The sequence below is a fragment of the Trachinotus anak genome, unplaced genomic scaffold, assembly GCF_046630095.1.
Source record: "Trachinotus anak isolate AG129_WGS33_773 ecotype Australia unplaced genomic scaffold, CSIRO_AGI_Tana_v1 ptg000016l, whole genome shotgun sequence".
NCBI classification, from domain to species: domain Eukaryota; kingdom Metazoa; phylum Chordata; class Actinopteri; order Carangiformes; family Carangidae; genus Trachinotus; species Trachinotus anak.
Window position 1 is genome coordinate 13,465,304 of NW_027273867.1, and position 17,621 is coordinate 13,482,924.

The following is a 17,621-nucleotide window of genomic DNA, read 5'->3' on the forward strand; positions in this document are numbered from 1 at the left end:
CCCCAAATTACCCCAATTGCTGTTCCATCAGTGTGTACAGTAGGTGTGAAGTGTGAGTTTGTGTGAATCGCTGAATGTCTCTAAGACTAGAAGAGTGCTATATAAGTGCAGTACATTTGCCATGTCATTCTTGAAATGTTAATTAAAAATCTTTTTTCCAATATGAAAAAGAAATTGCAATAATTTACCTTGATTATAATTCTTGGACCTGAGTAGCTCCTAAAAAAAAAGGCACAGAGAGGTGTCTCTTGTCCTCTTTGCAAATTGAAATCGGAGTCGGGTGAAGGCTGGGAAAATTGATGTCCTTGAGTTGAAAAACTACAGACACTACGTTAGCCTCACTTTTGTTTTATTCAGTCTATAAAATAGGCTAATACTATGTCATTAAAACCAGTTGTACAAAGAGCATGAAATAATTTTTCCAGACATATTACAAAATGTATTTTTTCCTAAAGTTTGAAAAGTACAAACACCTTTTTACAAAACAGCAAAACTACATAGTATTGCACAATCTTCATTTATCTCCAAAGTATAAAGTTATCAATCTCCATCTGCAGGACAAAAATAATAAAGAATAAATTAACCTTGTCTTAAGCATAATTCTTTTAAATTACAGCACATAAATAAGAATAAACTCTAGATAATTAAATTAGTCCTTAGTCAACAGCGGTAATTTATATGTCAAACAAATTCTGAAGAAAAGAAGATGCTCTTATTTATGTTTACTAATACTTGGAAAAATAAAAGTGCATTTTGATAGTCAAACAGCCCTAGGTGGCTTATACAAAAAAAAAAAAAAAAGATTTTCTTTTAGTTCTGAAACAGAAAATATATGTTATATACACATTTAAAATATACAGTGGGTATAAGTGCTTTAAAATAATGCAAATCTGTACAAATTTAAAGTATGTATTCCTCTTTTGGCAGGATGAACTCATCACAGACAAACTTTGACCTCATCAATGGTGCGCACGCTCACAGGAACAAGATTATACTAGACGGGAAAATCTGATCTCTCAGTCACGGTCCTCAAAGGTAACACTTGTGTAATGACTTCACACACAGTTTATGTCACTGCTGCTCACGACATCTCTACCTGAGTCAACTGAGAGGAGGAGGAAGGGGAGGAGGAGGAGGAGGCAGGCATTCGACAAGGCAGGGGATGAAAGTATGAAAGGAAAGGAGAGAGGAGATGGAGAGAGACAAAGTAAGGTGTGTGGTGAATCTCCGATCAGCTGTCATTCCGTGTTTCCCTTCAGCGTGTGGCACAAACAAGAACAGAAGCTTTCTGCTCTGTTTTAATATGTATTACTTTTACACCTTCCACTGTCCTTTCTTTCCATGGGACCCTGGGATATGTGATGAAATATGAAGACGCAATGCTTCTTTTGTTTCACATCAGCAACAGTCTCACAGGTTGTCAATGAGGCCTTCCCTTGTGGCCTATCTTTCAGTGTAAATATCAGTCTTAAGCTACTGATTCAGGACCTGCGCCTGCATACATCAAACTTTAAAAGAGTGCTGATCTGAGACCCGTGTGCACCTTTTACATTAAGATATGTTTCTGAAACCTAAGCGCTCCAGAATCAGTAGTCCTACTCTTGGCCTGTCCACACACATAGCTGTCACTTGCATTACTTACAACCCAGCCTTAACCACTTTATAGTCCAAGGGCTGTTTCATCCTTTGTTACGGTAAGGAGAAAGTTCTTCTTCCTCTCCTCTACTTCTCGATGAGGCCTGCTTCTTTGATCTTGGTGTAGAAGAATTTCTCCAGTAAGTTGGCACACTTGTAGTACTCACTCTCTGGAGGGTTGTATTCGCGACAGTTGGTGAAGATGCGCTGCATGTCGGCCATGAACAGCTTGCGCGTCGTGTAGTACCTGCTCTTCAGACGTTCACTCATTGTCTTGAGGTCTGTTTGGAGAAAAACAGTGAAATTGTGATTCCTGTAACTCAATTTTTTTTTAAATTATGATACACTCTCACTGGTTCAGTAAGTTCCTCTTTTCTTTATCCACAAAAGACACGTCAGTCTTGTTTTGATACCACTTGAACAGTTTTTAACAGTGAAAGCCGCCAATACAGGTAGAAGTATCTTTTGACTGGATTGGGCTAAATACAGAGCATGGATCACATGGACTGCAGCAATTTCATCTGTCATCTGTTACTTCCCTTCTTCCCATTGTCAGTCTCTCTTTCATCATGAATACATACCCATTGGGAAGCGAATCACTTGGTAGTACCCAGGTGCCTCTGTTTTCTTCACAGGCTCCATGAAAGGCCAGGCGTTCTGGTGACTCTATGACATGAAGACCAGTCTTGTTAGAAAAAGGTGTGTATGTGTGTTAAAGGCACTCTGTGTGTGTGTGTGTGTGTCTGTCTGTCCCTCACCTTCACATGTTGGAGGATGGTCTTCAGAGTGCCGTATAGTTGATCAGGGTCCTTCAGTTCTTTCCTGGAGTAGAATAAATACAGAATACAAAAACACATTAAACATATCTTCACAATCGTAAAGATAACAGGACTGATATTTGTTGACTTGATGTGTCATATTTGGGACATTAATATGAGCTGTTTTCCCATCCTTTTGATGCAAATTGTTGTGTCTTAACTCCATGAAAAAAATGCAGACTGTGTAGGAGTCTGCTCCTCTATCATTGCTGCTTGTATCATTGCTGACCTAAGAGATCTAATTATGTTTCTGCCAACTGGTCTTCAGGCCTCAATTTAGAAATCCTGCTTCTTGCCAACACAGAGAAAACATTAGCCAAGTCATTTGGCGCAGCAACGCAAAGGCACTCTGCTACGTTCAGATCTTTTACAGTAGGGTCGCACTTACCCTTTGCCTACAGGTTTCCAGCCGGTTTCACCTGTTAACAGAACAAAACCAAGATTAGTCTCATATCTAATCCTAAAACTGTGGAAAAATGCTAAATATATAGATGTGAGATACTATAGGATAGAGACATGCTGTTTAGTATAAGTAACGTACGTATGCCAGGAATGCTTTCTATGGGAATCTGCCGAACTCCTTCCTTAAAACAGGAAAGTCCTGGATAGACTTTTCTGATCTGAGCCTGCTTCCTCTCTATCAGCTTCTTAATGATCTGACAGAGACAGATGAGATTGGATTAAGAAAATAGTGAGTGCAGGGACAGAGACAGAGGGAAGTTTTAATTTAAAATTCAAACACCCACACACCTCCTTCTGCTTCTTGATGATAACAGAGAACTCTGTGTAGGGGATGCTGGGGTTGAGTTCACAGCCCATGAGTGTGGCTCCCTCGTAGTCCTTGATGTAGCCGACATACTTGGCCTTGGGAACTTTAATGTCCTTTGAGAAACCCTAGGAGGAAGGAGGAGATATCCGTTTACCGGCAGCAGTATATACACGGCCGTGAAACCACTCTTAAAATTTGCTCACTTAAAAAACACACTCATCTTGTTTTTTTTTTAATCTGTTTTAATTGTGAGATTTTCAAAACTGTGTTGAAAATGAAAAGTAAAAGACAAAAGACCAGTGCAAATGCTGCCAAGCATCAAAGAAAGGTCAATCTCATTATTCAAACAAGCTGATTTACATTGGAAGCAAGTGAAATCATCATTATGTAAATGGTAGGCTTTTTCCACTTGTCTGCCGTGTAAAGGAAGCTCTGGAGAGACGGGGGAGGAAGAGTATTTGCATCTTGTGACCAAAGCAGCTATAATGTAACAAGCATGAACCATTCACATTAATGGGCATAACATGTTACCTGTTTCTTGAAGTAGCCGATGGCGTACTCATCAGCATATGTGAGGAAGTTGAGGATTTCATGCTTAATGTGATATTCCTTCAGGTGGTTCATCAAATGGGTCCCATAACCCTGCAGCCACACAGCCAAACAAGTCAAAGGTCAAAACTGATCAAATCAACAGAAAGAACTGCACCGAGCTGAGAAGCAGGGGGCGCTCTCACCTTGACCTGTTCGTTGGAGGTGACAGCGCAGAAGACGATTTCTGTGAAGCCCTGCGAGGGAAACATCCGGAAGCAGATCCCTCCGATCACACGGCCGTCCTTGATCAGTGACAGCGTCTTGTGCTTCCTGTCAGTGAAAAAGATGAACTTTAGTCGCCTCCACTACATCGCTGAATGTGATAAGTGATGATAAAGTATGGTCACACCCACGGGTCAAAGACCAGCCGTGTGATGTACTCCTTGGGCATACGGGGCAGCTGGTGGGAGAACACATTCTGGAGGCCGACGAGCCACATCAAGATCCTCTTATTGGGCTTCTGGTTTAAGGAGTTGCCAATGACGTGGAATTCAATCACCCCCCTGCGCTCCTCTAGTCGGGCAGCTTCGTCACGGGCAGAGTGGGCTGACAGCAGACTGGTCTGCACAGGACGGAGGATATGAAATGATCATTATCACCTTTACTCCTATCATCAGCGTCCTTATTAAAAAACGCTTTATAGCGTTGATCTCCATTATTTTCACTGTCTGTGTGAACAGATTATTCATTTTAATATAGTCATATATCAACAGATCAGATTGTCAAATTTAGTGTTCTGGTTAGCTAGCAGACAGCCTGAGAGTAGATTTCAACTATTGTTATTCAAAAATGACTCTTTCTTTATTCCATCATTTAATAAATTGTATTTTTTTTTTTTTGCCAGATGAAGAACAATGTTTCCTCTGTATGCTAAAAATGTGGGAGAAAGAACATCACAAATAAAATACAGGCATGCTAATTCAATTTTTAAAAGAAGCATAAGGTCAGCAAATTTTGAAACTAAATATAATGTGATATTTATCAGAAAACCCCACCTGTAAGTCGGAGGGACACAGTTTATATTGTTTCTTTGATGTTTTCTGCCTTTACCTCAGGAATGGCAGCAGGGTCAGTGATGGTTGCCATGACTTCATTGATGAGATCCATGGGGATGTCACCCACCACCCTGGGTCTCTTGTTCTCCTCATGGGGAAGGGGCTCGGAGGGTTTACGCTTCTCTCCAACTACGACAATGCATGGACAGAGAGGAAGCTACTCATCATCATCATCTCACGTCTTCTTACCAGTGGAGTAGCGTAGCGTAACAAAATCCAAACAAGAAGTTTACATTTAAGAGCGCCTCAATATTGATGCATGATGGCAATGATGCATGATGACTTGCTTTCAGTATGTTAGGAGCGGCTCTGGGCTGTATTTCACTTGTGTTACATGCTACAGCTTTAAGGCCAACAGAAGTCAGGTGGAAACGATGAATATTTGTTAGCTACTGAGCTTGCGTGCCAGTGCCACGAAAACACATAAATGTGGTTTGAATGTGCGTGTAACACGAGGCTAACTTCACCCTGGTGCCCACTGTTTCCATTCAGATGTGAGTCAGATGTTACGTAATAGTGTGGCTTCATTATAACCTCAGGAGTAATTGCAGGATTGACTGTAGCACCTGGGTTTGGCTCCAACACAGACGACGTTTTCCTGGCTGGACTGACACTGCCACAGGTGGATGGATCCACTGACACGGGACTGGTGCTGTAGTACAACGGCCTGGCCACAGGGGGCGCACTGATAACTGTGGGGCGACAGGGAGGACAAGCATAGTATGAGAACATGTTATTCCATTGTCTAAAAAGGGTTGAAACATCAGGAGTCAGCTTGAATGGTGCGTCTGTATGGGTGTGTGTTTCTGCTAAGCCTGTGAGGGTGTGTGTTACCTGTGTGAATGGGAATCTGCCCTCCTGACGCTCCTGCCAAGAAGTCTTGGCTCCAGATCGGAGAGCTGTGGCTGTACACCTCCTCCTCCAGCATAGACAAGAACCTGAGCCAAAGAAAACACAACAGCCACAACTCTACTATGTTAAAAAAAAGGTTGTCAAGTACGGGTATGTGATTACTGTGTGGTTTGATATTGAGAATGTGCGTGCACGTTCAGTGCATGAGCGAGTGACTGTGGTTAATTATGTGTTAGTCTGCGGTATATATTCCTCTGTGCACAAACTCAGAGTTTCTGTATGTTTGTTTTTCTTACTTGGGAAAGTGTGTGAGAATGAGTGTGCGTTTCTCAGGTGGCAGCTTGTCCTTTTCCTGTCTGGCCTGCTCCAGCAGTTGTTTCCTCATCACAGTGAACACCGAACGCAACAGCGTCCGGCCAAAGATCTGCGTGGTCTCGTACCGGGGTAGACTGTCACAGAACTGGGGCACATTGCAGTAGCACAGCCATCTGTAGTGAGAACACGACAACATGACAATGACTGTGAATGGAAACAGCTGTAATGCATGTTGACAGGATATGTGCCCGCGCTGCTACCTGGTGTAGTTGGCTTTGTATCCAGCGGCGTCGTCATTGGGCACCCTCTGGCGCCTCTGGGAGGGCGTCTCCAGCTGCCAGTAGTTGATCTGGTTGAGAAACATCTTAGCGAGCTCCATGATTGTTTGACGTTCTTTAGATGGAAGGTGGCTGAATTTGTACTGGACAAAATTGTTCACCCCCTTTTTGGGAAACACAGAGGAAGACGGAATAGACAAACAAAAGCAAGGACACACTAAAACAATGTTTGTGTTGAAGACATGTAGACATGTAATCACCTGCTCAATGCTGGGTTTTTCAAACGGAGGACTCTCCTGTGCTTCTAACATCGGCTTACCCATCTGTAGAATTGATTTCCTCAGCAGCTGAAAGAGAAACAGAATGAAGTTTGTATGTTTACTTGTACACAATGCAGGTTGGAAAATCGTGTGTCTGTATGTTTTGATTTTAAAAGGAAGAGGCTTACTTTGAAGAGGGAAAAGTAGACCTGCTTAGTGTCAGCATCCTCCTCTTTGTGAACACAAGTGTAGAGATACTCCACATCCAGGACAATACCTAGAAGTCTGTTCATTTCCTCTTCCGAAACATTTTCTAGATGGGTCACATGATCACCTGGGAGATACAGTATGTAACACAAGACTTTATTTATCCATCAGCAGCACTTCAAATACCTTTAACCCTAAACATGTTTCTATTATTTCTTTTTCCTCTTTCCAAGACATGCAGACATACCTAAAGTGTGGGAGCAGCTCCGACAGGGCTCCTGCAGGTTGACTGTGTTGGGCTGCTGGTCAGTACGTGGGGGTGTGGGAGGGGGGTTCTGGCTTTTCCAGCCATTACACTTACAGGCTCCCTCAGCCTAGGAAAAACACAGATTAAATGAGTACAAGCAAGACCAAACACAAGCACAAATCCACCTTATGTTAAATCAACATAGATTCATACTTAACTGTCATAGTGAGCAGCCCTAAACTGATACAGGTTACACTGACCCTTAAGGTAAGACAATGTTTTCTGAAAGTGCAAATACTTGCTGTTTGTAAAGTTGGTCGTGATGCTTTGTTCTTTCTAATTGATCACATCAGTGCCTAAAAAGTAAACAGTGCAGCGCTGGCACTAAACGCTCCAGTAGTGTTTTATTATAAGTGAGCCACGGCACCATACAAACACTTCAAAAACTGGCCTCGCCGCTCAGGTTATCAGGAGATCTGTTATGACTGACTTCGTTCAGAATCAGGAGGCGGGGTGAGGACGCCTGTCACCATCAGCTGGAGGTGCTGCACTGAGCATGCGCTCTGAAACAACAACAAACTCCGCCCCCCCTCCCAGCAGCTGTCACCCTGTCAAAACAAAGACCCTGTCTCTCTCTGCGGATCGTGCACCGCAAAAACCCAACAAAATGTTTCCCACCGTGCGCTGACAGACAGCGCGGGAACGCTGTGCGGTGTCCTGCGGAGGGCATCGGACCGCGCCGAGGCGCTCACTCTGGGGGATGCAGCCCCTGTGCTCACAACACAGCTACTCCCAAGCTCCAGCGCCAAGCCAATGTTTACGTTCACCAACCCCCCACCTTGACAGAAACATAGTAACATTGCAAAAACCGCGGACGGCTTGCGACTGGAAGCCCCCTGCGCAAAAGTCCCATTGTAAAGAAAATAACGCTTTAACCGAGCACATTTTAATATCGCTTTTTCAAGAACTGGTTCGTGCATGCAAACTGAAAAAAAAAAAAAAAAAAAAAAAAAACGAAGTGCGGCAATGGCTTCCTTTGCTGCGCTTGCATTTTGTAAACTATTGCAACCACGCACAGGCTTTATTAAAAATGAGCCCTCCAACCGCGGTACTTAAAAAGTGGTCTATCTGCAAACGTAGCATACTTTGCAGGATGAATACACTCCGAGTTTTTCCAGTTTCTTCGGCCGAGGTGAGGAGCGGAGTTGCGCCTTCTTCACGGCGATACGTGCGGATCCTCCAGCGGCGCCAGAGCCCTCCGTCCCCCCGGCTCCAGGAGCGGCCGGAACCAAGCCCGCAGCTCCAATGGCCGGCGAACCTTGCTGAATCCCAGCGCTGTCGGCCATAATTCGCACCGAACCCCGACGGGACCCCCGGCCCGGGAAATATTCGCTCTGCCGTCCGCTCTATTCCACAAGCGGAGGATCAGACATGGCGCTCATCCTTATTTTCAATTTCTTACTGTAGGCCCATTTTCCTCCGCTAGGGGACTCAGATGGGATAGGCCAATTCCACTACAATTCAGAGAGGAGAGGTCACAAAATGCAACCATTTATAGCAAAATTTCAAGGTCAAATGTAATGGAAAATGTGGTTTGCGGAGCCGTATCTGAGCACACAGTGACCGGTGGTTCATGTTCATTTCATGCGACACAGAGGGATTACTGGGATTAATAACTATAACTACATACATTAACAATATTTTATATTAGTATAGTAATGTTGAAGAAAAGCACACAAGGCATCTCATCAAATGTAGACAAATATTACTATCAGGTTTTTTGACTAATACAGATAATTAGTCAGAAATAACCCAAGACGTGACACAATAACAGTAAAAAATGTTTTGTTTTTTTTTTTTTAAATTACTGTCCGTGGAAAGTCCTTCAGAAGATGTCTCCATGCGCACACACATACACACAGCCTGAGTACAATAATAAATGATCAATTTATTTCAGTATTTATTTGGTCATTACATAACAGTACTGTAAAATGCTTGCATTTTTTAAATGTTTTCGGCTGCAATTAAGTGTTCATGGCAAAAAACATACAATTTACATCCCTATTATGTGTTAATTCATTTATTCATGAATCACCATCGTGCCAGCTGATAGTTGTTACACTGTTGCTACAATATTGTCACAATGTTACTGAGATGTTATGGAGGGGCAGACAGTTGGTTAATCAGACTATTCTGTATTGTGTCTGACTCCTCTGGAACTTTTACAACCAGTGTCTCTGGAGGTTCAGGTCTACTTACAGGGAGGAGAACTGGAAAATGCATCGTAGTCTGATACCACTACAAAAAAAGAATTAGTGAATTCCAATAAAGAGATAATGTTAAAAAATAGAAACCAAAATATTTGGATATTATTTTTTTTTTCTTTTGAGAAAAAGGTACAAGACAGACGACTAAATAAATGCAATTTCTTCTTTTTGTTAATAACACTACATACATTTATAAAGACCACCACTGATTATAATTTAACCATTTGTGTGAAAAAAGGAACAGCAACAAAACTCCAGACCCAGATTGTAGCTGTTTTTTTCTGCTAACTGTACAGTTTTTTTTTATGATTATCTAGACAGCTCCCTAGCAAGCATTAGTCCTGTCACTGGTAAATCGAAAAAAGTAGACTACACTGCAACACCCTATTTACAGTATATTATTTATATATTTATATTTTTATATATATATTTATATATATTTATATCACACTGGCTGTAATTATGACAAGATATATTCATGAGCATCATTAGTGCAAGGCATGAGTAAGACAGACCTGTAAAAAAAAGTTATTAACCACATGTAGCTACTGTATGAATGTGTGTGAGTGCGTGCATGCCTTTGCATGTGTCTGTATATAACAATGTATTGTGTGTGTGTGTGTGTGTGTGTGTGTGTGTGTGTGCGTGCGTGGGGCGGGGGGATGGGGGGGGGGGGGGCTGGGATTGGACAAAAAACACAAATATGTGGTCAACATAGGTGACGGAGTGGTGTAACAGACTATGTGTGTGTGCTTATGTACAATGCTGTTTAGGTCTGACAGGGTTCAGAGGAAAGAAGTCAATGTCATGTGTGTGTTTATGTGCAAATGTGTGTTCAAACATACACACATTAACGGGCACATGTGAGTGAGTCTATGGATGAAATCTGTCACCAGCCATAACAGCCCAGGCCCAGTTTGTACACACTGACACGTGACTGTGTCTAAAGCACTTCCTAATCAAGAGAAGACGGCAAATAATTATGATTCGAAGGTGATTATGAAGCAACCTTACATATTGCAACTCCCCACTCACTACCATCACCTTCACTTTTTACCATGTGCAAACCCAGCAGCGGTCCAGCGACATTAACACAATGGAAAATCTGCATCAACTAAATCATCCAAAGGCAGAAACCCAATAGACCCCAATAAAACCACAAAATGGTGGTCTACACAAAACTTATGAAAGGACACTGCATCACAAGGTGGGGACACTGATGTGTCCCTCAGAGACCCCTGCACCTTGTTGTGGAGAATGCTGGGTGTAACAGGGGGGTATCAATGTGCTGCAATGGTCCTTGCAGATGCTCAAAATCACAGAGTAAATACTGTGAAACATTGCACAATGCCACTAGGGACAGCTAGAAGCAGGCATAGCTCCAGAATGGAGCCTTAGGGTGTTATAGGGGAATGTACACTAGTGCTACTTTGGGTTTTGAGGGGAAAGGACACAGATAGCAGTGGACAGACAGAGGGAATCAGACAAAAAAAAGGGTCCCAGGTACATAAGAGAAGCATGAAGTTTTGGGTTCCTCTCTGTCTGTCTTCACCCTCTGCCTTTCCTTTTTCTCAGACTCATAACAATACACTCCACTCTTTCTAACAGACTTTTTCTGTGCTACTGCAGAAAAAAGGTAAAACACAGTTTTTTGTTTTTCTATTTTAGGCCATATCAGTATACAGGTATGTGCATTCATAATTTTTTGACAAAACTATAGAAAAAATTATTAACAGAATTATCAAAAAATGAACAAAAACAGAAGACTGGTTTTAGAATTGCTGTAGTTAAGTCTTAAGCTATCCCAGAAAAGGGAAGTTATCACTTCCTGTAAATGAAACTCATATCTACACATTAGAAGGAAGATGATGGAAGGCAGGGTGCACTAATATTCTCTAATATCTGCTGTCATTAATCTTTCAGTGATAACTGATAGATGTTGATGGCAGAGCGTAAGAGAGAATGGTTAGGAGGCTTCACCAGGCAGCAGCAGAACCACGATGTAGGAAAAGAAGCAGAGCCACGATGAGAGATCAGTGTAATGGCATTGACTTCGCTACTGCAAAATAAAAGGTGGGCACAGGGCATCGTTTCTTGTTTTGCCGATCAGAGAATTGGAGACAAGAGTACAACACATTGCATTAGTAACTGCAGTGGCATTCAGGGCATCAACCGCATTAGTTACTGCTATACAGGTTGGTTGGAGGGGGAGCGTTCTTCACTTTAGTTACTGCAGCATGGAGCCTTGGCTGGCTGGGCAGCTTCTGTCAGGTCCACACCCCGGTTCCGGCCACTGTTGGCTCCTGCAGCCTGAGGCTCACTTTTCGGCAATCTCTTTGCTGAAACACAAAAACACACCAAAAACTAAACAACAATAAAAGAAACTGCAACTTTTCATTTGTATGGAGCAGAAGCAACAAATTAAAAAAAACTTTCATTATATATGCCAGATACTCAACCATCTTTTTAATCAGAATAAATACTTTATAGGAACACCACTAGGTCAAATCAATTTGGTTCCAATTACCACTCTACAAATGCACTGGCAAAACCTATTAATAAAGTATCAAGAGTTACCCACCAATAGCCATAAATATCTCATTCACATTCATAGATGTCTTAGCTGACGTCTCCATGAAAAGTAAGCTGTTGTCATCTGCATAGGACTGGGCATCCTGTTAACATAACATAAACATCATGATTTTCAATATGATCTCACACATGCATGCATTCAGGCACAGGAAAGAGACAACTAGAGCTGATATTAAGAATAAAAGTCTTGGCTGTAGATACTAATGGATCTAATTACTTGTATATTCAGTATGTATTCACATTAAACAAAACCAAAATGTTCCCAGGAAATGCACAAAATAAGACTGATTGTCAAGGCACAGTTTGTTTGGTCTGACCTGGAAGTCGACGGCTCTCTTGTTGGCTAGGTCAGCTTTGTTGCCTGACAGAGCGATGACTATATTAGGGCTAGCTTGTCTCTGCAGCTCCTTCACCCAGTTCTTTGCCCGTGCAAAGGACTCCTGCAAATGGAAGAAATTCTGCCATTTGTCAATACCTCCATGCTATTAGTAACTGTACCAATAGTAGTACTTTAACCTGTTGTTCAAGTGCTGTGGCTGCATCGTGCAGGCTGAATACAAGGCAAGTATCATCAATACAACTTCAAGTGAAAACAATGTTGAGAAAATTGCGGAAAGAACTGAGAGGTGGATGAACGTGCCTCGTTTGTGATGTCGTAGACCACAATAGCAGCCTGTGCTCCTCTGTAATACATAGGTGCCAAACTGTGATAACGCTCCTGACCTGCAGTGTCCCAGATTTCAAACTTCACTGTTGTGTCATCTAGACACACTGTCTGGGTGAGAAAGGCCGCTGAAAGTATAGGATAAGGTGAGAGGTGAGTCAGCATTACATAATCAATATCTACACCAAAACAATACTCTTTACAACGCCATGTAAATAAAAATGGTCATAAATATATCAAAACAAAGCATTATCAATTCCCATTAAGTGAGACAAACTGTGGCTCACATTGTATAATTAAATATGTAAAACTGAGTTACAGTCCATGACTGTGGTAATGCTCCTGACAACAAAAATACAAATGGTTAATTTCTTTCTGTATTTTAAATTTCATTTTATCTGTTTGATAACAAACTGAAACAGCCTGACCTTTTGATATGAAACTCACCTCCAATTGTGCTCTCCTGAAATTCGTGGAACTGGCCCTTGACGAACCGAAGCACTAAGCTGGACTTTCCAACAGCCGACTCCCCCAACAGCACCAGCTTAAATTGACAGATCTTGTTCCCTGCATTGGGTCCATTGGGTCTCGTAGCTCCTCCCCGATTGGCCATGACCTAGTCAGATCCCCCGGTGTCCTGTGTGCCAAACCTCACTATCAGGACTTCTGCTGCAAGAACCAAAAGAAGAAATAGGTTTAGTGACACTCACAAAGTAATAAGAATATATTAAACATCAAAGAGCATCACAGCACATAATGAATATAATAAAACATATCTGGTTAAGGTGGGTTAAATATGCCCCAGAATTTTATGTTACACTAAAATTTCACCAAACACTGACAAAATTTAAGTGTGATACCAAAAATACTAAGGGCAAGTGTCTATACTTTGTTTTAGAGCTATCAACAGTTACTGACATAAACTGTTTGTTTTTTCTTTTTTTGATATGATGAGGGACTCTACAGGGCTCAAAATAGAACAAAATATTTGGTTTCCAATGACACACTTGTGTGACACAACTTAGTGCAAAAAGTGGAAAAATTAAACTGACTGACAGTAATAATTTTGGTAGTTTTAAGTAATAGATAATAATTAAAGGGAATTAGAGATAAAGCACATGATTGTCCTAAAGGCCATGTAAATAAAATCATAAAAAGCAACCTTTCACACTGGGGAAAAAAGTAACAAGACTAGTCTAATTTGGTGAAAACAAACACACTACATTACCCTTATAGTGCAAAGAACAGACCTAGACCGCGACCTTTTTAACAGTCTGATCTTAAACAATTAATATAGGTGCATTCCTAGAATTCTGAAGAATATTGGGAGGCCAGCGGGCAAACATTAGCCCTTCTGACTCAGATTAAACAAGACTAAACAATAGAATAGTTAAATTGTGTACACATGTAATTTGACATGTATGGAGAGCAAGTATTAATCACCTACTTAGAATGAAATCATGCAACAAAATAAGAAGATAATAAACATTAGCCAGCACCTTTGCTATAGTTAGATGTGCTTCCCATTCTCTGTTACAAAATTTTAATAGTCTTGTCAGGCTGACAGTGACAGACAGGGTCAATGACGTACTTTCAAAACAGAGCAAGCACATTTAAAGTAATGCATGTCACATCCACACCTGTTTAGCATTCTTTTTAAGTTTTGCAGAGCCCACACTTCCATATTCACACAAGGAGGCATGTCTTGCCAGCAATGCCTTTATTAATGACATTATCAAAGAGGCAAATAAAGCCCACCACAACCACATACAATAACAGCAAGCAAAGGAAGCCTTGTCAAGAACCACAAACGTTTCAGGAGTTTTCACAAGCGTTTCACCCACCCACATCACTCGAGCCTCTTACAGCTGGAAGAACGTCCGCATGGATACATACCACGCATTGCTTGCTAACTTATTTAGGAATGAACTGCTGACTAATTTGTATACAACAAATGGTTGTTGTCAGGAGATAATCACAGTCTGTGTCTGATTTTGCAGGATGCTTTGTCCCGACTATGCATGTTTTTGTGGAATCTTATTCCGGACCACTAACATGACAATGACTTTCAATGTGCAACCCACATTCTCTTATCCAGGGAACAGATATATAATGTCTACTGACAAAAATACAGATAACTTGTCATGCTCATATATGCTCTCCAATGCAATTACGTATAATGGCTCTGCAAAAAAAAAAAAAGAAAAAAAAAAGCTACCATCATAAGGCATGTTAGTCACATTCTTCTGACATTGTTATCTGAGTGGTGCTCATGATGAACTTTGAGGCCACAGTTCATGATTATGTTGTAATGCATTATATTATATTGTGAGGTTCACATAAGGCCATCAGCTACTGGCACATTTTTAAGGCTTTTTCATGAAAATGTTTTACAGTGTTCAGGTACCTATTTCATTATGTTAAACTGTTATAATATTGAGTGTACAAAGCTACATGTTCAAAATAAGACTACAAAGACAAGTCTAAGTCTGTCAAATGTTGGCTTTAGTCATCAACACATCACAGCATCATATCATAAATAATAATAAGTGCAGGATTAGTTGAACAAGTCTAGAAATTGGACAACTAAAGCAAATTTCGTTAATATACCAACAACCTCTCTTTCTAATTCACATCTGTGTAAACTTTTTACTTATGTCGCAATGTCAAAGGATCTGCTGAATTAATAATAAAATAAGGAGGGATTAATCTCAAAAAGTACCCATACACTATCCGCCTCTGTAACGATGAGGTCGTTACAGAGGTGGTTAGGACAGGTAGTTATGCTGTATATTAACAGAGAAGTTTTAGCAAGAAATCTTTCAAACGTAAGCGACCAAGAAGAAAACAAATACACATAAGAAACTGCGGCGACGAAACAGTAACTGCGCTGAAGACTCATGACAGGGACTGTCAACAAACATTAAGCACCGCCTGGCCGCAATGCTCACACAATGTTTGGGATTATCTGTCGTCAGTTGACTGTAAACACACTTGTTCATGTTAGCTGCAGCCTTGTATCTCTTTTCATTTTTAGAAGGGGACGCCATTTTCCAAACTGTTTTTGTTGTTTAGCTTGTTAGCTATCATGCAGTTAGCCAACCTTGGCTTTCCAAGCAGCCTCCTGACCACTTCATGAACAGCAAATAAAACGACAGGCTCATCCAAATGAAATTACAGGGAATGTGATGGGCCAACAAGCTAGTCGATGAACTGCTACACAGCGTTATCAAACTGAAATGTTGTGCTCGCTGGTTAACGTTATTTAATGGGGAGTAGCCATCCCTCAATTAACAAACACTAACGTTAGCTTGATAGCCCTGTTAGCATTCCACCCACTGACCCGAGTCCACCCATCTAGCTGTTAGCTATCACAAAGTCAACTGTGAGCCAGGCATACTGTTTGCTTTGCCGGACATTACTCGCCACTTGTCATTGGCAACACATCGACACAGAAGAGGAAGAGTAGTATTCGCTAAGACGTAACAAAGGCCCGTATTTCTGCATTCTCTTGGCTATCAAACATCACCGACATTAGCTGGAGTCCGCTAGCGACAGCGCTAGCTAACGTTAGCCTCCGATGACAACTGAGCAAACGTTAGCGTTAGCAAGTCCGCCAGCTGGAAACCACAACTTGTCGATTCATGTCAAGTACGCTACCTGAGAGCCAGACGATGTTTTGAACTTTAAATGCCGCCGCTGTAGTATTTAAACAAGGAACCAGGGACACTGTGTTGGAGTGGTGCTGGGGAAACCAAGAAAATTTCAACAATCCCGTCACGTCTCCTCCTTTCTTTCTTCTCGCAACTTCCCCTTAGAACCAAAACACAAACAAGCTCTTCCGCCTCCCGTGCCACGTCACACAGCACGTCTGCTGTCCAGAAACAGGTTTCTCAGCCGCAGCACCTCCAACACCTGTATTTAATCAGCTACCAACACAACCAGAGATGTATTAATGGTAGTAGTTTATGTAATAATGCCATTACTCATTTTTAACAGATTACGGGCCTGCTTTTGGCTTTTGGACATTACCACTGGACTAATATTTGCATTTATGTTTTGCAAATACTACACAGTTTGTATTTTCATCATATTGCATTGTTTAGATGAACAAATACAATAAATAAAAATATCTCAGCCACATTTAATATTTATAAGAATATCATAGGAACAATATAAGCTACATGCCTTATGCTGTGTCTATGGAGAGGAACCAAGGAGATGTCTATATGCAGATCAATATTAATTTCTAAATATAGCACATTTTGCTCCTGTTTAAAGCAGTGGTTCTCAAATATCCATTAAAATGAAGTCTTTGATGCCCTTCACACTTCTACAGTAAGGCTATAGCTTTACTGTGGACATGGTTTGTAGTTGTTTGTAATTTGTGAGCACTGAAATCAAAGCTTGATCTGACTTTTCAGATTTTATTTGATCAATCTTTAGAGATTTGAAGCGGTCAAGGCATCTGGTATTTCACGTCAAAAAAGCAACAACTATTCAGAAAATAAACACAAATTCATCTAACAAAAAAATATATGTTTTTGTCTTTCATACCTTTTATCATCGATTTATCTTGGGTCACCTTGACGTGTTCATAACCCAGGTTGGGAAGGGAAGGGAAGGGAAGGGTGATGTGATGTTTATGTTAATGAAAGAGAAACAAGAATTTTGCTGTTCATATCATCTTAGATATGATCAAATTAGATGCTTGATCAAATTCAGTCTACTGTATCTGGAGCCACTGGGGTTCCCTCAACAGCTTAAGATAAGATCCTATTTCAAATTTATCTAATTTGATTACCATCTGGGCAAAGGAGGCAAAGAGGCCCCAAGGAGGACTAAAAGTCCCATATTTAATCCATATTATTTGGGTGCATAAAATTTGATTAAATACAACTCTGTTTGCACCACTGATGTAGAACATCAGCTATATATAGATATAGGTAGGCCTACAGTATATATAGATATAATCCTATATCCCCCATCTTGTAGCCTCTGTTTTGTCATAATAGTCACATCTGGAAGAAGTGCATTTTGGCTAAAAATTCTTTAAACATTAACAATATCA

General features: G+C 41.0%; 2 protein-coding genes across 4 annotated transcripts; both read right to left on the reverse strand.

Annotated features, from left to right (window-relative positions):
* Nucleotides 1–332: 332 nt before the first annotated feature.
* Nucleotides 333–8,498, reverse strand: kat2b (K(lysine) acetyltransferase 2B). 2 transcript variants are annotated; one of them, XM_071499384.1, is made up of 18 exons: nucleotides 8,173–8,498; nucleotides 7,028–7,154; nucleotides 6,762–6,907; nucleotides 6,574–6,660; nucleotides 6,296–6,477; nucleotides 6,017–6,208; nucleotides 5,703–5,806; nucleotides 5,435–5,560; nucleotides 4,864–4,997; nucleotides 4,167–4,375; nucleotides 3,957–4,083; nucleotides 3,754–3,864; nucleotides 3,204–3,347; nucleotides 2,995–3,109; nucleotides 2,842–2,872; nucleotides 2,394–2,457; nucleotides 2,217–2,301; nucleotides 333–1,916 (listed from the first exon to the last, which is right to left on the reverse strand). In XM_071499384.1, exons 1-18 carry the CDS (start codon nucleotides 8,371–8,373, stop codon nucleotides 1,723–1,725), a joined length of 2,379 nt encoding a protein of 792 aa, XP_071355485.1. In that variant the 5' UTR covers nucleotides 8,374–8,498; the 3' UTR covers nucleotides 333–1,722. The 2 variants fall into 2 exon arrangements, with proteins under 2 accessions (XP_071355485.1, XP_071355486.1); XM_071499385.1 differs by lacking the exon at nucleotides 8,173–8,498 and adding an exon at nucleotides 7,246–8,114.
* A 474-nt stretch (nucleotides 8,499–8,972) lies between these two features.
* Nucleotides 8,973–16,394, reverse strand: rab5aa (RAB5A, member RAS oncogene family, a). 2 transcript variants are annotated; one of them, XM_071499390.1, is made up of 6 exons: nucleotides 16,211–16,394; nucleotides 12,998–13,216; nucleotides 12,527–12,678; nucleotides 12,204–12,326; nucleotides 11,876–11,969; nucleotides 8,973–11,633 (listed from the first exon to the last, which is right to left on the reverse strand). In XM_071499390.1, exons 2-6 carry the CDS (start codon nucleotides 13,161–13,163, stop codon nucleotides 11,518–11,520), a joined length of 651 nt encoding a protein of 216 aa, XP_071355491.1. In that variant the 5' UTR covers nucleotides 13,164–13,216; nucleotides 16,211–16,394; the 3' UTR covers nucleotides 8,973–11,517. The 2 variants fall into 2 exon arrangements, with proteins under 2 accessions (XP_071355491.1, XP_071355490.1); XM_071499389.1 differs by having other exon boundaries at nucleotides 12,998–13,219; nucleotides 16,211–16,393.
* Between the last annotated feature and the right edge of the window lie 1,227 nt (nucleotides 16,395–17,621).

Excerpts from the sequence above, each read along its gene's own strand:
- kat2b (XM_071499384.1), bottom strand. The coding sequence starts at position 8,373 with ATGGCCGACAGCGCTGGGATTCAGCAAGGTTCGCCGGCCATTGGAGCT. Across the intron at positions 6,908-7,027 it reads GAGCTGCTCCCACACTTTAG|GTGATCATGTGACCCATCTA; the intron begins GTATGTCTGCAT and ends TGTATCTCCCAG. Across the intron at positions 4,084-4,166 it reads ACACGGCTGGTCTTTGACCC|GAAGCACAAGACGCTGTCAC; the intron begins GTGGGTGTGACC and ends TTTCACTGACAG.
- rab5aa (XM_071499390.1), bottom strand. The coding sequence starts at position 13,163 with ATGGCCAATCGGGGAGGAGCTACGAGACCCAATGGACCCAATGCAGGG. Across the intron at positions 12,679-12,997 it reads TCAGGAGAGCACAATTGGAG|CGGCCTTTCTCACCCAGACA; the intron begins GTGAGTTTCATA and ends CTATACTTTCAG. Across the intron at positions 12,327-12,526 it reads TCTACGACATCACAAACGAG|GAGTCCTTTGCACGGGCAAA; the intron begins GCACGTTCATCC and ends TTCCATTTGCAG.